We start from the raw sequence: 16,392 nt of genomic DNA, 5'->3' as shown, positions 1-16,392 counted from the left end.
TTAAAGGCTTTGGGAAATGAACTCCTTCAGCAAAGAGCCATCAATCTGCCAGAAGCCTGCAGTCTGAGTGACTTCCGTCACGTGGTTCACACAAAACTTGAAGCAGAACTCTTCTAAATCCTGGTCAAAGAAGCACAAAAACAAACGTGTGAATGTGATAGTAATGCACCTGTTAGGAAATACACATCACTGCATGCTGGGGGTGTTGGCTAAAAAAAAATGTAACAGAACAGATTTCTTTTCAGTGTTATCCATTGAGGACACATCCAAATTTAAGTTAATTTTTTTCCCACCATACATACAGTCAATGTTAAAATCAGGTTTTAAATACTGAAAATCGCACAGAAAAGAGGGGCATAGTGCCAATTATCGATTGACTGTCAAGGCAGCCGTGGGCCCAAAAAAGACTAATAAAAAACACACCATGTTAATTTGACAACTTGCACACTGAGGCGGTTTCATGAAAATATAAGTACTCAACAACAGCCTAACTACAAACCCTAGGCTTTTAGGGCAATGGATCTATCCTAATTAACAAAATGATAACAGAAAGTATTGGGCTTGCCAGTGATCTGACATTGAAGATTTATCAAAGGTAGCAAGCATTACATTTATACAATGCAGGGATGGAAATAAGACTTATTACATAGCAGTTTCACCCATTCCAGGTTTTAATACGAGCTTGATTAGCAACAGTGTGTATGTAACAGGCTCTGGTGTGTCTTAATAAATTCATAGTAAAACCAGGAATGAAGCAAACTGCTATGCAATAGGAGTCTTATTTACATCCCTGGATTGGCTACTTTTTAATGCATATTGAATATATGGCGCTAGTAAAATACTAACGCAATTTCAAACCTCAGCATCGTATCTGACTGCTGCAGACAGAAGGGAAAAAGCATTTTCCGCTGTGATTCCTCTCTTGATGAGGTGCTGACAGAGTTTCTTTAGCTTTTTCTCATAGCAGGATGTTGCCAAATCCAGAAGCCTTGCAATACACAGTAGTGGTCGGGTACAGTAGGTACACTACATTCATTCCATTACAATTTACAACTGTATAATATACCTGAAGCAACTTTACATTAAATTGGGCTACTTTCAACTTAAGATGAAACAAAACAATGTATGTTTGAAAAAGGGCCCAACTGACAGAACTGGCTGAAATTGGTGTCTGAGGAAACTTCACAAGTAACATAGAAGTTTTAAAGATTAACTGAAAGTAAAGTATCCAGCTCAAATATCATTAATAACATATGCTTTAGAATGAAACTGTGTTGTATAAAATGTATGTCTGAAGTAACAATACATACATTGCTCTGTATGTATTATACAGAACATACAAATTGACTATACTTAGAAACTCTCTGAATTGAATACACTTTGTGTGCAATACACTTTTTTAAACAGCACAGTTATTAGTTAATATTGTAGGACACCTGGCTGTGTGTAATCCTGATTCTGCCTGGGAAAGGATGGTACATATAGGAACATTAAATAACATTACTGTATGCCTCAAACAAGTCTGTTTATTTAAATAGCTATTAGAACAAGCTGTTTAATGTTTTTTATGCTTAATTGTTTATGTGCCTAATAAAAAACAGAACTTTAGTTTGTAGGTTCAACATATTGCTTAAGTATCTTGTATAAGCTGGTAAGTGATTAGCCCAAGCAGTGCCTCACCTATTGCATCTTCTGGCGGGAGGTCTACATGGTCAGTGTACAGGTATTCCAGGAAGACGAGGTACACTGGGAACGAAAACTGATCAATCTCAATCACTTCTTTCAGATCTTCATTCCAGTGTGACTGAAACATTGAACGGAAATGTTCACATCTGCAAAAAAAAAAAAAAAAAATAGCAATAGCAGAAGGATAAGAAATGCACAATAGGTCTTGTAATGGTATTTATGTTATAGTTTCTGCTTATTGACACCATACTAGCACTTGTCAACCAGCTGACAGTGGTTATTGACTTTGACATTAATGGAATGTTGCTGGTGTGCATGATTTCCATTAGAATTGTTTCTATGCAACAAGTAAAACAACATCAATCTGCAAGGTAAAATCCAAGGTCTACCTGTCTGTCAATATGGTGTCGCAAGTGACCCCGAAACCTCTCCTCCCTTGTATAAGACGCACGCACCTTTCGAATGGAAAGTGTACAAGGCAGGAATTCATGGCCTGTTGATTGAGTCGGCTTCATTTCTGTGGGGTTTTTCCACTGGAGATGGAAATCAATTTGAGGCCTGGGAACCTTGTGATATGGAAAAAAAATGATTTCTGGCCTACTCCTGTATTTTACATGGAAGATATTCCAGTTAAGGTAGCCCTATGTGAGCAAAGTGAAATGGGTAGACATAATACCTACAGATTGAGAACAGTTACTCCAGATGGAAGTCTCTCTTTAAAAAGAGGGCCAGACAGATGCATCCCTCTACTGAGGTGTTGCTGTCAAAGGTGCAGAACTGGACTGCCATAAACTGGACCTTAACATAAATGAAGGGACGAAAATTCACTCTAGCATCGGTAGAGTTTGTTAATACAGACTTCATAGTGGTCCATTCCTGGCAAAGCTGTTCTGTGAGTCTGACTGACTGAGGCATTGACTCTTAGAAAACCTGAACTTAATAATCATTTGGTAAGCATTATATTTTTCTTTTGTATACTGCAGTGTGACAGGAACAGGATTTTTTTATTATACTTGGTTATAGAGAGCTAGTATATTGGTTGCTTTAGGACTTAGCTTTGACTGCTATAAGACTCAAAAAACATACTTGTAACCATTGCACAAATAACATTAAGCATTGCAAAAATTACACATGACTGTAGCAGTTCATAAGGTGTGTCATTTTCTCATTTAAGTGTCAATGCAAGAGATGTCAAGCGAATTCAATGTTTGGACTGCGAGTCTGTGCACCTGGTCATATGGGCACATCTTGGGTAATTAGTATGCTCAGATGGAAGTCCCACTAGCAGGGTACAAGTGATTTGCAGATACCAGGCCCTCAAGACTGTCACCCACATCTGATGCAAGAAAGTGGATTCTGAGGCTGCGATTGCTTTTACAGATCCACTGACAGCGGAACAGAACACAGATTTTCAGACGTGCTGGAAACAGGTGGACCTTTGGAGAGTGTGTTTAAAAATGGACTGTGAAAAGATGTAATAATGTTAAATATTGTAATAATTCTGTACTGTGTTTTAAAGGATTTGAAAGCCAGCAGAAAAAACTATTGCAGCAAGTTATGAGCAGGATACAAAGATTAATATCAGAAAAGATTGTCTATGTGCCTGAGTGGAATGCATATTAATCCTTGGAAACGGATTTAAGACATGGACCTCTCTCTTATCTATAAAGTTGCTGGTACAAGCAGCTTCTTGAAATGAGACAACTTAGCAAAACTACAATCTAATTTAATTAACTTAGAAAATGTGCTTACAGGCCAGTCTCTTATCTGTAAACAGTAACTCCGGTTTAAAAGAAGGGCCCCTCGGATCCTTATCTGTAAGTAGCCAAGAATTGCTGGGAAAGGAACTTTAGCTAAAAAGGTCAAGTTTGTTGCAGACATACTCTAATTGAAAAGTTAAACTGAAAGAAAAAGGGAGTATATTTAACACAAGGAAGTAGTAATTGACAGAGCAGGTGCTGTATATCAAAAAACACCTCTATATAAGCTTGTATCTAAAGCACCAATGAAAACTGTGTGGCACATAAAATATATATTATTAGTTTTGATTCATCACACATACTTAAAGATTACAGAAATAGGGAGCATGAGATCATACACTATTCATTTTATAGGAGTAACCGGACAGGTGAAATATACATTAACTTTAGCGATAAGGGCTGCCTAAAAAAAGCCAGATGTTTTAAGTTTAATTGATGAAGGGATGAAACCTCAGGCTAGCATCGGTAGAGAGTTTGTTAACAGACTTAATAGTGGTCTATTCCTGGCAGAGCTGTTCTGTGAGTCTGACTGACTGAGGCGTTGAATCTTAGAAAACCTGAACTTAATAATCATTTGGTAAGCATTATATTTTGCTTTTGTATCTCATATACTGGAGTGTTGTGACAGGAACAGGATTTTTAAAAAATTATACTTAGTTATAGAGAGCTGGCATATTGGCTGCTTTTGACTCTATAAGACTCAAACATACTTGTATCCATTTACTATATAAAATGAATGCTGTTGGTTTATAAAGACACTGGAGCGACCTGACTGTCTATGACCTAGGGTCTGATGTGGCCTGAAGCCACCTGATCCAATTATCAAGCATTTAATAAACCGAAGGAGTGCCTATATATACTATGAACAGTTGTCTGGATATGTTAATATCTATAAGTCAGTGCACGAACTGTCCACTTAGAGGAGTTCAAAACACCTTTGTGTCATCTTAAACGTCTCCCCTGAGTTTATTAGTATGCCGACAGCATAAAAAGAAGAACGTTGAAATAGCCACCACATGTATAAGATAGAATCCAACGTTAAATATTACCGTATTTTCAAAACTGCTTTGTGAATGTGAATAGATTTCCCATCCACGCAGAACTTTAAGCCCGAGGTTTCGGGGCTGTCAAACTCCTTCTTCAAAGACTGAGCTACTGTCAGAAAGTTGTCATGCTCTACAAAAACAAGAACATTGTAAAACAGAGGCCACAAGCAAGCATTTAAGGTAAGGTGTGCTATGGTTTGTGCTAAAACCAAGAAGGCCTCTTATAAGAACCTTCACAAAAGAAAGCACTTTATCTGAAACGCTGTGAGTGTATGCTGTACAAGTCAAAAATGCATAGAAGCCAACTAAACACAAACATTTCAGTTATAAAACACTGCCTTTTTGTGCAATAAACACCTTTTTCATATGGAACTTATTTTTGAAAGTGTATAACAAAAGTGTGAGTGACCCTCTGAGCTGTCGGAGATACAGGCAAACAAAGATACATATAGCAGAAAGATCATTAAAAGCACTGTGTTGATTGAATAGGTGGCTAGTCTATTTTGTTTCCCTTCCTGCCAGATGAGCATGAGGTTTGGGCGTGAAAGAGAACAGAGATCAGTCTTTCTTGGCCTGAAGAAAGATTACTAGAACTAAATACCCTTTTCAGCAGTTGAAATTCTCACCAGAGTTCCATTTAACTGAGAGACGAACTACTGAGAAAGTGTTTTCTTTTTCCTTTTAATGCAACACTCTTTTCGTGCTGACCTCTTATGTAGGACTCAAAGTTGTGTCATTCAGGATTAGTTGTGGAAACAGGAGAAGCAGCTGTCAAGACAGCACAGCCTAGATGGCGCCTCACCTACGGAGACCATCCGCCACATGACGGCCGGGGTGGCAAAGCAAGTGAAGACATCGTCGTCGCAGGAGAAGTGTGTGAGGTGTGGCAAGATGATGGACTGGCCCCGGCACTGCCCCCACATGAACACCTGGCCATTCTGCGCCTTTGCAGCCGAAGTGCGAGTTGAATGGCAGGCTGCAATCTCCACAGTCCTATTGCAGGAAGGAGAGACAAGTCAATGCCAGACTACAAATGAGCGTGTCCCTGTCAACGCAAGACTACCACTGAGCTGCTCCTTGTTAAAAGACTACCTTGTTGGACAGAATCACAGCTCATATCATAGCTTCAGGACACTTAGTGTCCTAACCAGGACTGTATTTTCATCGGCATGTATCAAGTATTTATTTATTTTTAAAACAATACATTGGAGTGTGTTTAATATAAAAAAAAAAAAAAGCGAACAGAGAAAAATGGAAGGTAACAGTGTAGACAACAGTTTTGTTTTATTTTATTCTAACAGTAATCCCTGGAATGAAAATACACAGCAGAAAACACTTTCCCCCTGCAAAAGGAAGATACTTCTAGAATGGACTAGAGTCAGAAATGTATGGAGTACTGTATTCAAAAGCTACATTAAAATACATAATTTGGAGACCACAATCTTTTTCTAGATTTTTTAATAAATCAAAGACCAGCTGTTTTAATCTAAAACAAACAATTAGGCATGCTTGACAGCTGGTCCTAACAATGTGTTTTTAATGCACTTCATCTAGACTACTGTATGCTCTACAAGACTGTAGATGAAAACTGTGACACGTTTTGGGAAAATCCTGTAAACTGTGATGTTGTCTGCAACCCTAATGAACCTAATTCATAAACAAAAAAGGAACTGGTTATTTTTAGACACAGTAAATAACAGTATGCGTTTGTTTTTAAACTCCATATAATTCCATATAATTTTACTTATTATCTACGATTACCCAAACTAATTAGGACTTTTATCATTAATTTCTATGCATGAACAAGAATTGTGGATTTAATTTCAGGTTCCAGTCCTTGCTTCACAGCTGTAAAGGAATATACAGCAGAGTATCCTAATTGTCTATGCCCCAAATACTGAATTAACCATACCTACAATGCACAGCCATTTCAGTCACTAAAAGCACTTTAGCGAGCACACAATTGTGCTTTTGATTTAATGACAAGTGCTGTATAGAAAAGCGGTGGCTAATGGTTCATTCACCACTGTCAGGTTTGTAATACCAGGGAAACCACCAATATTCCTGCAGGCACACAGCAGGCCTTTTTTTCAGGAATAACAATAGTGCTATGGTCATAGCATGCTACCTCTATTTTTGTTGCAAACACAGCCACATCTTTTGTAATATACCACTGACCCATGTGGTAATGCTATGCAGTACCTTATAACCCCAAGAACCTGTATGCCATTAGTTTGAACTATGTTAAGGATCATTGTTTAAGAAGAGCTTGTAGTGTACATGCACCAAGGTTAGATTAGTTAAGACACGACTCTGTTAAACCTAATAATCTAAGATATGTAGAAAACAAAACTACGACCTACTTTATGATCTATAGCATTGGACAGCTCATGCATGAGATCAAATCTGAAGCACATACTAAAGACGAAAGCATACAGACCAAGTTATTACCAACTGACGCTGATGTCTTACAATCTTTAGACCAGTCAATGCTGAAAACATGCACGTGAAATGGTAGAGTTAGCTTACCTCTCAGCTGTAATAACCCTATTTTATGCTTGTTTTTTTATGCCATGTCCCTGATAAGGATTGTTGGTTCCCCAAGTATGCCTTTTAAAAATCGACCCCCTTTCCAATAAATAAAACAGAAGGTTTCCTATGCAGGCATCTTGTCAAGATATCTCACTTGCAACTATTGGCCAATTTGAAATGCTCAAAAGCCATAGTTTTGGTTACAGCAGTAATTGGGTGGCTGAACACTAGCAGGAGAAAAAAATGTCCAAGTGCCGGAACCCCTGGCTTGAATGTTAACCAGCTGAGAGGCAGAGTTTATAACAGCAGCCACCAAGACATTACCTTTCCTTCTCCATCATGATCTGCACAGGGCTGAGCTGGTTACTCTTATTGCCTGTGCCCAGCTGCCCGTAAGTGTTAGCTCCCCAGGCATACAACAAGCCCTGGTCTGTTAGTGCTAGTGAGTGCGCATAGCCAGATACAATCTTCACAAAAGTCAGACAAGCAGGTGCACAGTAACATCATCACTTCTCACTCGAGTAATGTAGACTTATTTATTATTTCAAATTGCTAGAAATACCTAATACAAGAAAATGCTCAACTGGGGACAGGAAAAACGTTAATATTTGGATGAAGGGGGGTCACGTGATGTCTGGCTGAAAGGAAGACGTGGTGAATGAGTGCTCCCGATCTATATCGTTATATTTATACAGGTTTAAGTATATTTCTTTAGTTCATTTTATCTACAACAAAAAATTATTTTAATAGTTAGTTCTAACATCAAATGTCTCAAAAGAAATCCAGAATCAGGAGTAAAGCTCCGACTGTATCTTCGAAACAACCTCATCTTGTCCGCACAGACCTGACGCCATTTTCTATGAGTACAATGGCAGAATCTAATAGAAAATAGAAATAGACGGTGCAATGTTAGAATAATAGGACTGCCTGAGGGAATAGAAGGGCAATACCCTGGCAATGAAATTAACAATTAACAAATGCAAGCATACAACATATTAAAAGACTCCTCCTTGACTTGTGATCCACGGGAGATCAATAACTGTTTCTGAGACTTCTATAAGAATCTATATTCCACAGAAGGGGGAGATGTACACAAAAAAATGTAACATTTTCTTGGTACATTAAAATTATCTAAACTCTCAGAAGTAGACAGAGAGGCACTGGAGAGACCTTTAACTAATAGGGAGGCACTATCTGCCCTGATGACACTTCAGTCTGGCAAGGCACCTGGTTTAGATGGGTACACAAGCAATTTTTTTTTTTAAATTTCAAAAAGAACTAATTGATCCATTATTTAAAATGTATCAATATATTTTGGAAAATGGTGATTTACCTCCAACACTCCAAGAAGCCTTAATTTCACTCATTTGTAAATCAGATAAAGACCCTACTGTATGCGGATCATACCGCCCTATATCCTTAATTAGTATTGATTTAAAGATCTTGGCTAAAATATTGGCCCCTAGACTTGAAAAGGTTCTACCAACCTTAATTAATACAGATCAAACAGGATTTATTAGAAACAGAATGTCTAGCAACAATTTTCAATGTTTATTTCATATATACATGAAGCAGATAGCCCTACAATAGCTGTGTCACTTGACACAGAAACAGCATTTGACCGCCTGCAGTGGGAATATCTCTTTATGGTATTGGAAAATTTCCAATTTGGCCCCTATTTTGTGAATTGGATACGTATTCTATATAATAACCCACAAGCCAGGGTCAGCACGAATGGAATGATCTCTAACCCATTCTCCATCTCCCTTGGCACCCGGCGGGGATGCCCTCTATCCTCACTGCTATTTGCTCTTGTAATCGAACCCCTAGCTGAAAAAATCTGAACTGACTTAAATATTAAAAGGCTTTGAAATAGGGAACACAATTCACAAAGTCTCATTATATGCTGGTGATATTTTATTATACCTGACAGAGCCGTGTACATCATTAGAAGCTCTTTTAAAATTTATTGAAGAATTTAGTGAATTTTCAGGATACAAGATCAATTGCCAACTGGAACAATGATTCCCATTTAAAATGAAAAATTCTGAAAGACTTACTAAGTGGTCTTCTCTCCCACTTTCACTTGTAGGTAGAATTAATGTGATAAAAATGAATGTACTACCTCGAATTATGTATTTATTTCAATCCATTCCTATGTCAATATCCGGGTCCTTTTTTAGAGAGTATAACAGTTGTGTCGGTAATTTTTTATGGAACTGTAAGATCCCCAGAGAAAAAAGGTTGACTCTTGCTTTATCTTATAAAAGGGGGAGGGGGGGGGGGGGGGGGGGGGTTCGTCTTCCAGACCCAGGGTTATAGTTTTGGGCTGCCCAATTTAGATTTTTTTTTCATTGGTTTTGTAGTGATAACCCTCCGGCATGGACACACAGATTGAAAGCCACATTCTTAAAATACCAGACCTTTCTTACATTCCTTATTGTTTTGATTCTAGAACTCAAAAAAATATACAGACTATCCAATTTTATTCCAATCTCTTAAAATGTGGGAGGAAACACATTGCTTCATAAAAGCTACTTCAAATGTTTCTCCCCAAACACCAATCTCACAAAATCCAAACCTACCGCTAGCTCCAAGAGACCCTGTTTTTAAATCATGGGCTCCACGGGGCATTCAGAAAGTAGGTGATTTGTTTAAGGGTAACACTTTTAATGTCTTTTGAAGAACTAAGAAATAACTTTCAAATACCATCGACACACTTTTTTAGATATTTACAGCTTCAACATTATGTCCAGTCAATGCAGAGTGGCTTGCTGGATAAACCTAGCTACTCATTATTGGAATCTCTATTATTAAAACCCACTTCAACCAAGCTTATCTCTCAACTGTACCTGCTCCTTCTGAACCACTCTTTTATTTAATACTAACTATCTGAAGGTTAAATGGGAAAAGGATCTGGGAATTACCCTTACCGAGGAGCAATGGCAGGATATATGTGAACAATCACATAGTTCTTATATTAATGCAAGATATAAACTTTCTCATTATAAATTTATATATAGAACTTACCTTACACCTACAAGACTGTATTTGTTTAAAAAGGACTTTTCTTCTTTATGTCAAAGATGTAAAAGCCAGGAGAGTACTTTTTTACATATGATATGGACATGTCCCAAACCATGATCTTGGTGGCTAGAATTGGAAAGAATTTTGAGTAACGTCTTACAAAAAGACTTAAACCTTAACCCATTATTTGCTATCCTAGGAGATAGCACAGAACTAAATTTCTCTAATTCTAGGATTGTTACATTTTTTAATTTGGCTATGACTGCTGCGGCCCACTGCCATAACTCAGGCTGACAATCTTTTTCCCACACAGCACATCCAGTTTCTTTGGCAAGATCGTGCTTTGATTGTCACTTGTCCCCAGGCAGTTACTGCAGTTTAGACCAAAAACAAAAACCTGCAATGAAAAAAAAAAAATACAATAAACTAATCTGAATTCATTTTACACCTGCCCCACAATACCCTCTAATTGTAGCACAAAGAAAAATGATGCTCAATTTATTCTTGTCCTTTACACGTGTAACCAAGAGTAAATGAGTGAACAGGATAATGCTAAACTTGTATTTGCTTGGAGTGAAAACAAAGTAAATGTCCCCTTGAATTGAAATTTTCTTTTAGTAATTGTAACTTGCTGGCACTGCGTTTAGTGCTTTTGTAATACAGTAGTAACATTCACTTCATAAGGGGAACGTACTGTACCCCACATCCCAGCTTCTATTTACACCAACCAATAATACACCAAATGCTGTCCTTTACAACTCAGTATTTAGATGTGTCTTCATATAAAAAAAACAACTGAAAAAAAACCTGTTGAACCAAGGTACAGCTTGCCGGATTGAAGCAATTTCTTGAGATAACAGCAGAGTGAATAGTGGCCACTTACCCACATCCACCATGGCTTCACTTTTTAGACAGCACAGATGAGGGGGATAGATTACATTGCTGCTATACCTGAAACAGGAAGTGTAAATCGGTTTTGATTGCTTGGTGTCTGTATGTGTGAAAAATGATGATGTAACTTGGTATGAACATTCACCAGTACAATTCTCTTGGGAGTATCTCATTCTACCCTTCTAAAATGTTACGGTAGTAAAAGCATGTCTAATGAAGCACAGGGAAAGCATGGTTAAGCAGATGTAAGCATTGTAAAGAATATCAAGGTACGGTAAAGCATGTTAATAAGAATGACAAACCAGGGTAAACTATAGTCAATCCATAGTATAGCCATGGGAAAATATCTTTATATGAGTGGGTATAGGTGTCCTACATTTGCACGTTTCATTGAAGTGTGCATTTTCTAGTAACAGTTGTAGCAAAATATACCTTCTCTTTTTTTGTAGATCGCCTACATTGACAGAACAAGGTTTTCTTTACACGTTACGAATTCCAAACTGCCGGTCTGACAGCCGTCATAACTATATGTCAGTGTATCAGACTTTTCGTGTTAATCACAACTAGGCAAATTCTGACATCAAGTCTGGTATAAGAAAGTAGTATGCCTGTACGTGTATAGTACTTTAGTATTTTGTTGCACAATGCGTTTTTACCATTACCACCAACATTAACAATTCAATCTGTCATGCTGTCTTTCTCCAGAGGTGTTGTCAAAACACTGCGGGAGCATGTGTTGTTGAATTAAACTGTGCGGGAATAACGGGCTTAACGTGCTACGAACTGTACTGTAGAAAATCAAAGTATGAAAGTCACAAATGATCAAGATTTGCTCAAAGAAACACGAGTCTATATTGCCCTACAACATTTTAATCTAAATTACAAAGCCCAAACATAAAGGTCAAAATACATGGAGCATTAGTTAAGTATACCGCAATACCAATTTTAAGTATTTTGGACACTGTAAAAAATGCTGCAGAAAGTAAAGCAGAGCATAAATGCTTGCAATTATATATATATATATATATATATATATATATATATATATATATATTTTTTTTTTTTTGGGGTTAGAAAGTGCAGGAGCAGCACAGCCAAGCCAAAACAAAACACTGACACAACAAAAACATTAACTTACTTACTGCCACACCGTAACTATTCCAGAAGGGAACAGAACAATATTGTATTTAATAGTACAAACCCGTATTGTTATTCTGAGTCAGGAAATTGAACTAGAAAAAAATGAGGTCATGACATAATAGTCAGGGCAGAGTAATCACTGCAATTGTTTAAATTTGTTACGGCAGATTTTTTAAAAATCTAACTATAATTTAAAGTTTTATATAAGAACGCCCATAGGTAGCCCAAACACAATACTGTAACGAAGTTGAGATTTAGAAGAGCTTTTGGTAAAACGCCACATCTGTACAGTCATTACCAGGAAATGCAAAGTACTGCACCAAAAAGTCTGCCATCAAACTCACTAATATTTCCTGACGTGCTCAACTGAACAGATACCATTGTGTTTAATTTGGATGTTGTCATTACCTCCTAGTATTCAATACGGAATATTATAAATAGCTAACATAGCCGAGCAACAGATTGAAAAACTGAAAGTAAACCGTCCGTAACAGTTGAACTGATAATGGCGGTGGGTTGCTACGCAACATGAATAAAACGGCAGTGTCTACAGGAACTTCTGGATAACAGTTAAGAAAACTCTCTTCAGTGTCTATTTTTTTTATTATTATTTTTTTTAATATAACATTTTCTATACATTTACCACATTTTCAATACCCAATTCTACTGTTCTATGGTTCAGTTGTGTAATATCATAGTAGACCCATCCGACCTCTTCAAGGTTTATCATAAAAGTAACTGTGTGTCAGCTGGCAGAGCTTGGCTAGCTAACATATTTAGACACCAATGTTATCACACAGGTTGCACCACGGTACACTATTCGCTGGAAAACCATATGGCTCCACTTGTTGGTAATCCTCTGGTTTGCTAAATGGGTCTGCTAGTTCTTAACTACAGATGTTTTGTAATTGTATCCCAAATGGCAATTTTCCAACTACAGTATAAGTTTTTTAAAAAATAATTCCAGAAGTCTTACCCATTGTGCACTTCCATTTGCTATTTTATGGCAAGCGTATGTGCATGTGAAAAATGTATCTGGTAATAAACTGTCTGACTGCTTTGACGCAGAAGACACTGAAAGACCTAGGAAGTGAGTGAAACAGGCGACATGAAATGAAGAGAAGAAAACTGGGAACTTTCTTTAACCTTGCATTGTACCAAATATATATTAATGAAAATGTATGACTTTGCAATCTTTGTTGCTAGAACAACAGGTTTATTTTATGATCGATTGGATGAAATTGGTATATATTCCATTTTATAAACTCTCAGAGTACTAGAGATTTGTTTTTTTCATCATTGTACTACCAAGTATTAACGAGTGGTTCACAAAACAATATGGACCATTTTTCTTATATGGTTTCATTATAACTAAATACAGCATAATTATAGACTGTGGTCTAAATAGCAAACATGCAGTAGAACCCCACCCTATACGATATGTTTGGATAAGACATTTTACAATGTAAAAATACACGTTTAGCTTAAAAGTAAAGCCGCAAAGCCCTTCCTATAAGTATTTGTAAAGCACAGCTGAATCTTATAAAAGAGAGTAAAGTTTACTTTTTATCATGTGACCGTCACACTGTAATCACTTGCCTGCACTGGGAATTTGTTATCTCACCATTTGAAGTACCTTGTGCTCAGATGTCTTGCTCTACTTTGCACAGTGACACACACATGCAGAGAGAAGGGCACATTGTGCCAGTTGCACCCATTTTCTTTCTTTGAACGGGTCCTGTTTTGCATTCCATTGGTAACTCTGAAAACAAACATTGAGGCCGATCTGCTATTGACAGAGATTAGTTAAATAAATAACACAGGTGATGCGCTATATTTTATGCTAAAAATATGGGAAGACTATATTCTTTTATACAAATACAATTGCTCAGAGAAAATGTTTATTTTTAACAAGTAATATTTTTTTTTCTCAAACAGATAGGTGTCAAAATTATTGGCAACCCTAAAGATTCTAATAAATATAATCAAACAATTAACATTAACATTCTACTTTAAGTACATCTCAGTCTTAAGGAACTGTATTGTGGCCTTCCATCGCTTCCTGTTTCACTGGGGTATAAAAATGAGATAACACGCATGTAAAATCCATTTGTCATCCATCACCATGGGGAAAGGCAAAGAATTCACAAATGAAAAGAGGCAGATGGTTGTTGACCTTCATAAATCAAGCAATGGGTACAAAAAATAGCTAAAAACTTAAATATACCACTTATAACTATTAGGGAAATAATTAAGAAGTTCAAAATGAATGGAACAGTGGTAAATCTGACTGGTAGAGGACGCAAGTGCATCTTGCCCCTACGCACAGTGAGGAAGCTGGTTCGGGAGGCAAAGAAGAATTCAAGGGCCACAGTTGGAGAATTACAGAACTTGGTTGCATCTTGGGGTCACCAAATCTCCAAATTTCCAATTAGAGGCCACCTCCATGCCAATAGACTATTTGGAAGGGTTTCCAGAAAAAAAGCCTTTATTGAGAGCAACCAACAAATGAAAAGCCTGGAGTTTGCTAAATGGCATTGGCCCTTGGATTGCAGCTGGGTGCTATGGCCTGATGAGACAAAAATAGAGCTATTTGGCCACGCACAACAGCGGTGAATTTGGCAACGAAAGAAGGATGCGTATGCAGAAAAGAACCTCATACCTACTGTAAAATATGGTGGTGGATCTTTGATGTTATGGGGCTGTTTTGCTTCCACTGGTCCTGGGGCCCTTGATAAGGTCAACGGCATTATGAACTCTACAAAGTACCGCAACATTTTAGCCAAAAACCTGGTTGTCTCTGCCAAGAAGCTACAACTTGGGTGCAAGTGGATCTTCCAGCAAGACAATGACCTCAAGCACATATCAAAATCCACAAAGAAATGGTTAATTGACAACAAAATCAACATTTTGCAATGGTCATCTCAGTCTCCGGACTTGAATCCCATTGAAAACCTGTGGTTGGAATTGAAGAGGGCAGTCGATAAGCGCAGACCGAAGGATATCATGGATCTGGAAAGATTATGTATGGAGGAATGGTCTAAGATCCCTTCCAATGGGTTCTCCAATCTCATAAATTATAGAAAAAGACTCAGTGCCGATATCCTTGCAAGGGGACGGTGCACAAAGTACTGAAAACAAGGGTGTCAATAATTGTGACACTTATTTTTGGAAATTAGTTTATAATTTGAGGTGTAATTTTGGTTGATTCCCCTGAATCATTAATAAAGTACAATATATTCCACATGTTGGAAAATTACAATATAGCTCATTACCTGTGTTTATTTTATACAGCCTTTTTTGCTCATCTTTATCAAAGGTGCCAGTCATTTTGGAGGTGTATATATATATATATATATATATATATATATATATATATATATATATATATATATATATATAATCTTAACAGGTTGGAATCTTAAAGCTGGTTGCAAGTCCATGCTTTCGCTCTTTTTCATCTCAACATCTAAAGTTTCTAGGGATTTAATTCATAACCTTGTTAAAAGGTGAAAAACAACAAAACTATTACATAAAAATTAACTAAGTAGTTTATTTTTTTAAATGTGTTATTAGGTTTCATTTTTCATTGGGGGACAATTTGGCACCCTCTGTTAAATAAAATATATATTGTATTGATATTAAAACTGTTCTACTGTTAAAAAAAGCCAAAACAGTCTTGAACATTTCATAAATCAATATTAAATTAATTCATAAAACCAAAATACATTAAGTATTTTTTGCTAGCATGCAACTTGAATCTTTGTGAATAAGGTCTATTTTTTATGCAAAAAGCATTTCACTCGTCACCCACAGCAAATTTACTGTGTACAAATGGAGTGCATTCCCCACTAATGGACTCAGGATAAACATTCTGTAAAAACCCTCTTTTTTTTACACAAACGTTCCTGTTCAAATTTTGTGGTGCTTTTTAGTGTGTTTTTTTCATGGACGGAGACCATTTTGAGTTGTTTCGATGAGCAATGTTCTTCAGAAGTAGTATACAGAAGGTGAATCCACTATGTTGTTTGTATAGCATTTAAATAGTTAGTTCACATTACTGCATTACCTGACCTCTTGTGAGAATTTACATTTCAATTTTGTATAACATTTTCTTTACTAGTACTATTAGATATTAAAAGATGGTATTGTTTAAAGATTGTGCTCACATTAAACACAGCGTAGGATTTTGTTTGCTTTAAAGCTATCCCTTGTTGTTCAGACAGTTTAGCTTGACTGACATACAGTTACTTCAAACTCATTCCATCTGGGCCTCAGCAGCTAGGTGTGGTTGTAAATTAAAATAGGGG

At 36.9% G+C, this 16,392-nt stretch overlaps 1 protein-coding gene across 1 annotated transcript; it reads right to left on the bottom strand.

The window, feature by feature from the left end:
* On the bottom strand, positions 1 to 7,985 carry LOC121327508 (RCC1 and BTB domain-containing protein 1-like; the record flags this gene model as incomplete). Its single annotated transcript, XM_041271578.1, has 7 exons — positions 1 to 120; positions 859 to 988; positions 1,671 to 1,832; positions 4,496 to 4,622; positions 5,295 to 5,485; positions 7,349 to 7,499; positions 7,967 to 7,985. Coding segments are annotated over 7 exons (900 nt in total), but the record flags the coding sequence as incomplete, so codon positions are not given.
* Between the last annotated feature and the right edge of the window lie 8,407 nt (positions 7,986 to 16,392).

Source organism: Polyodon spathula, chromosome 15 (genome assembly GCF_017654505.1).
Source record: "Polyodon spathula isolate WHYD16114869_AA chromosome 15, ASM1765450v1, whole genome shotgun sequence".
NCBI classification, from domain to species: domain Eukaryota; kingdom Metazoa; phylum Chordata; class Actinopteri; order Acipenseriformes; family Polyodontidae; genus Polyodon; species Polyodon spathula.
This window is presented reverse-complemented; position numbering and strand designations above follow the sequence as displayed.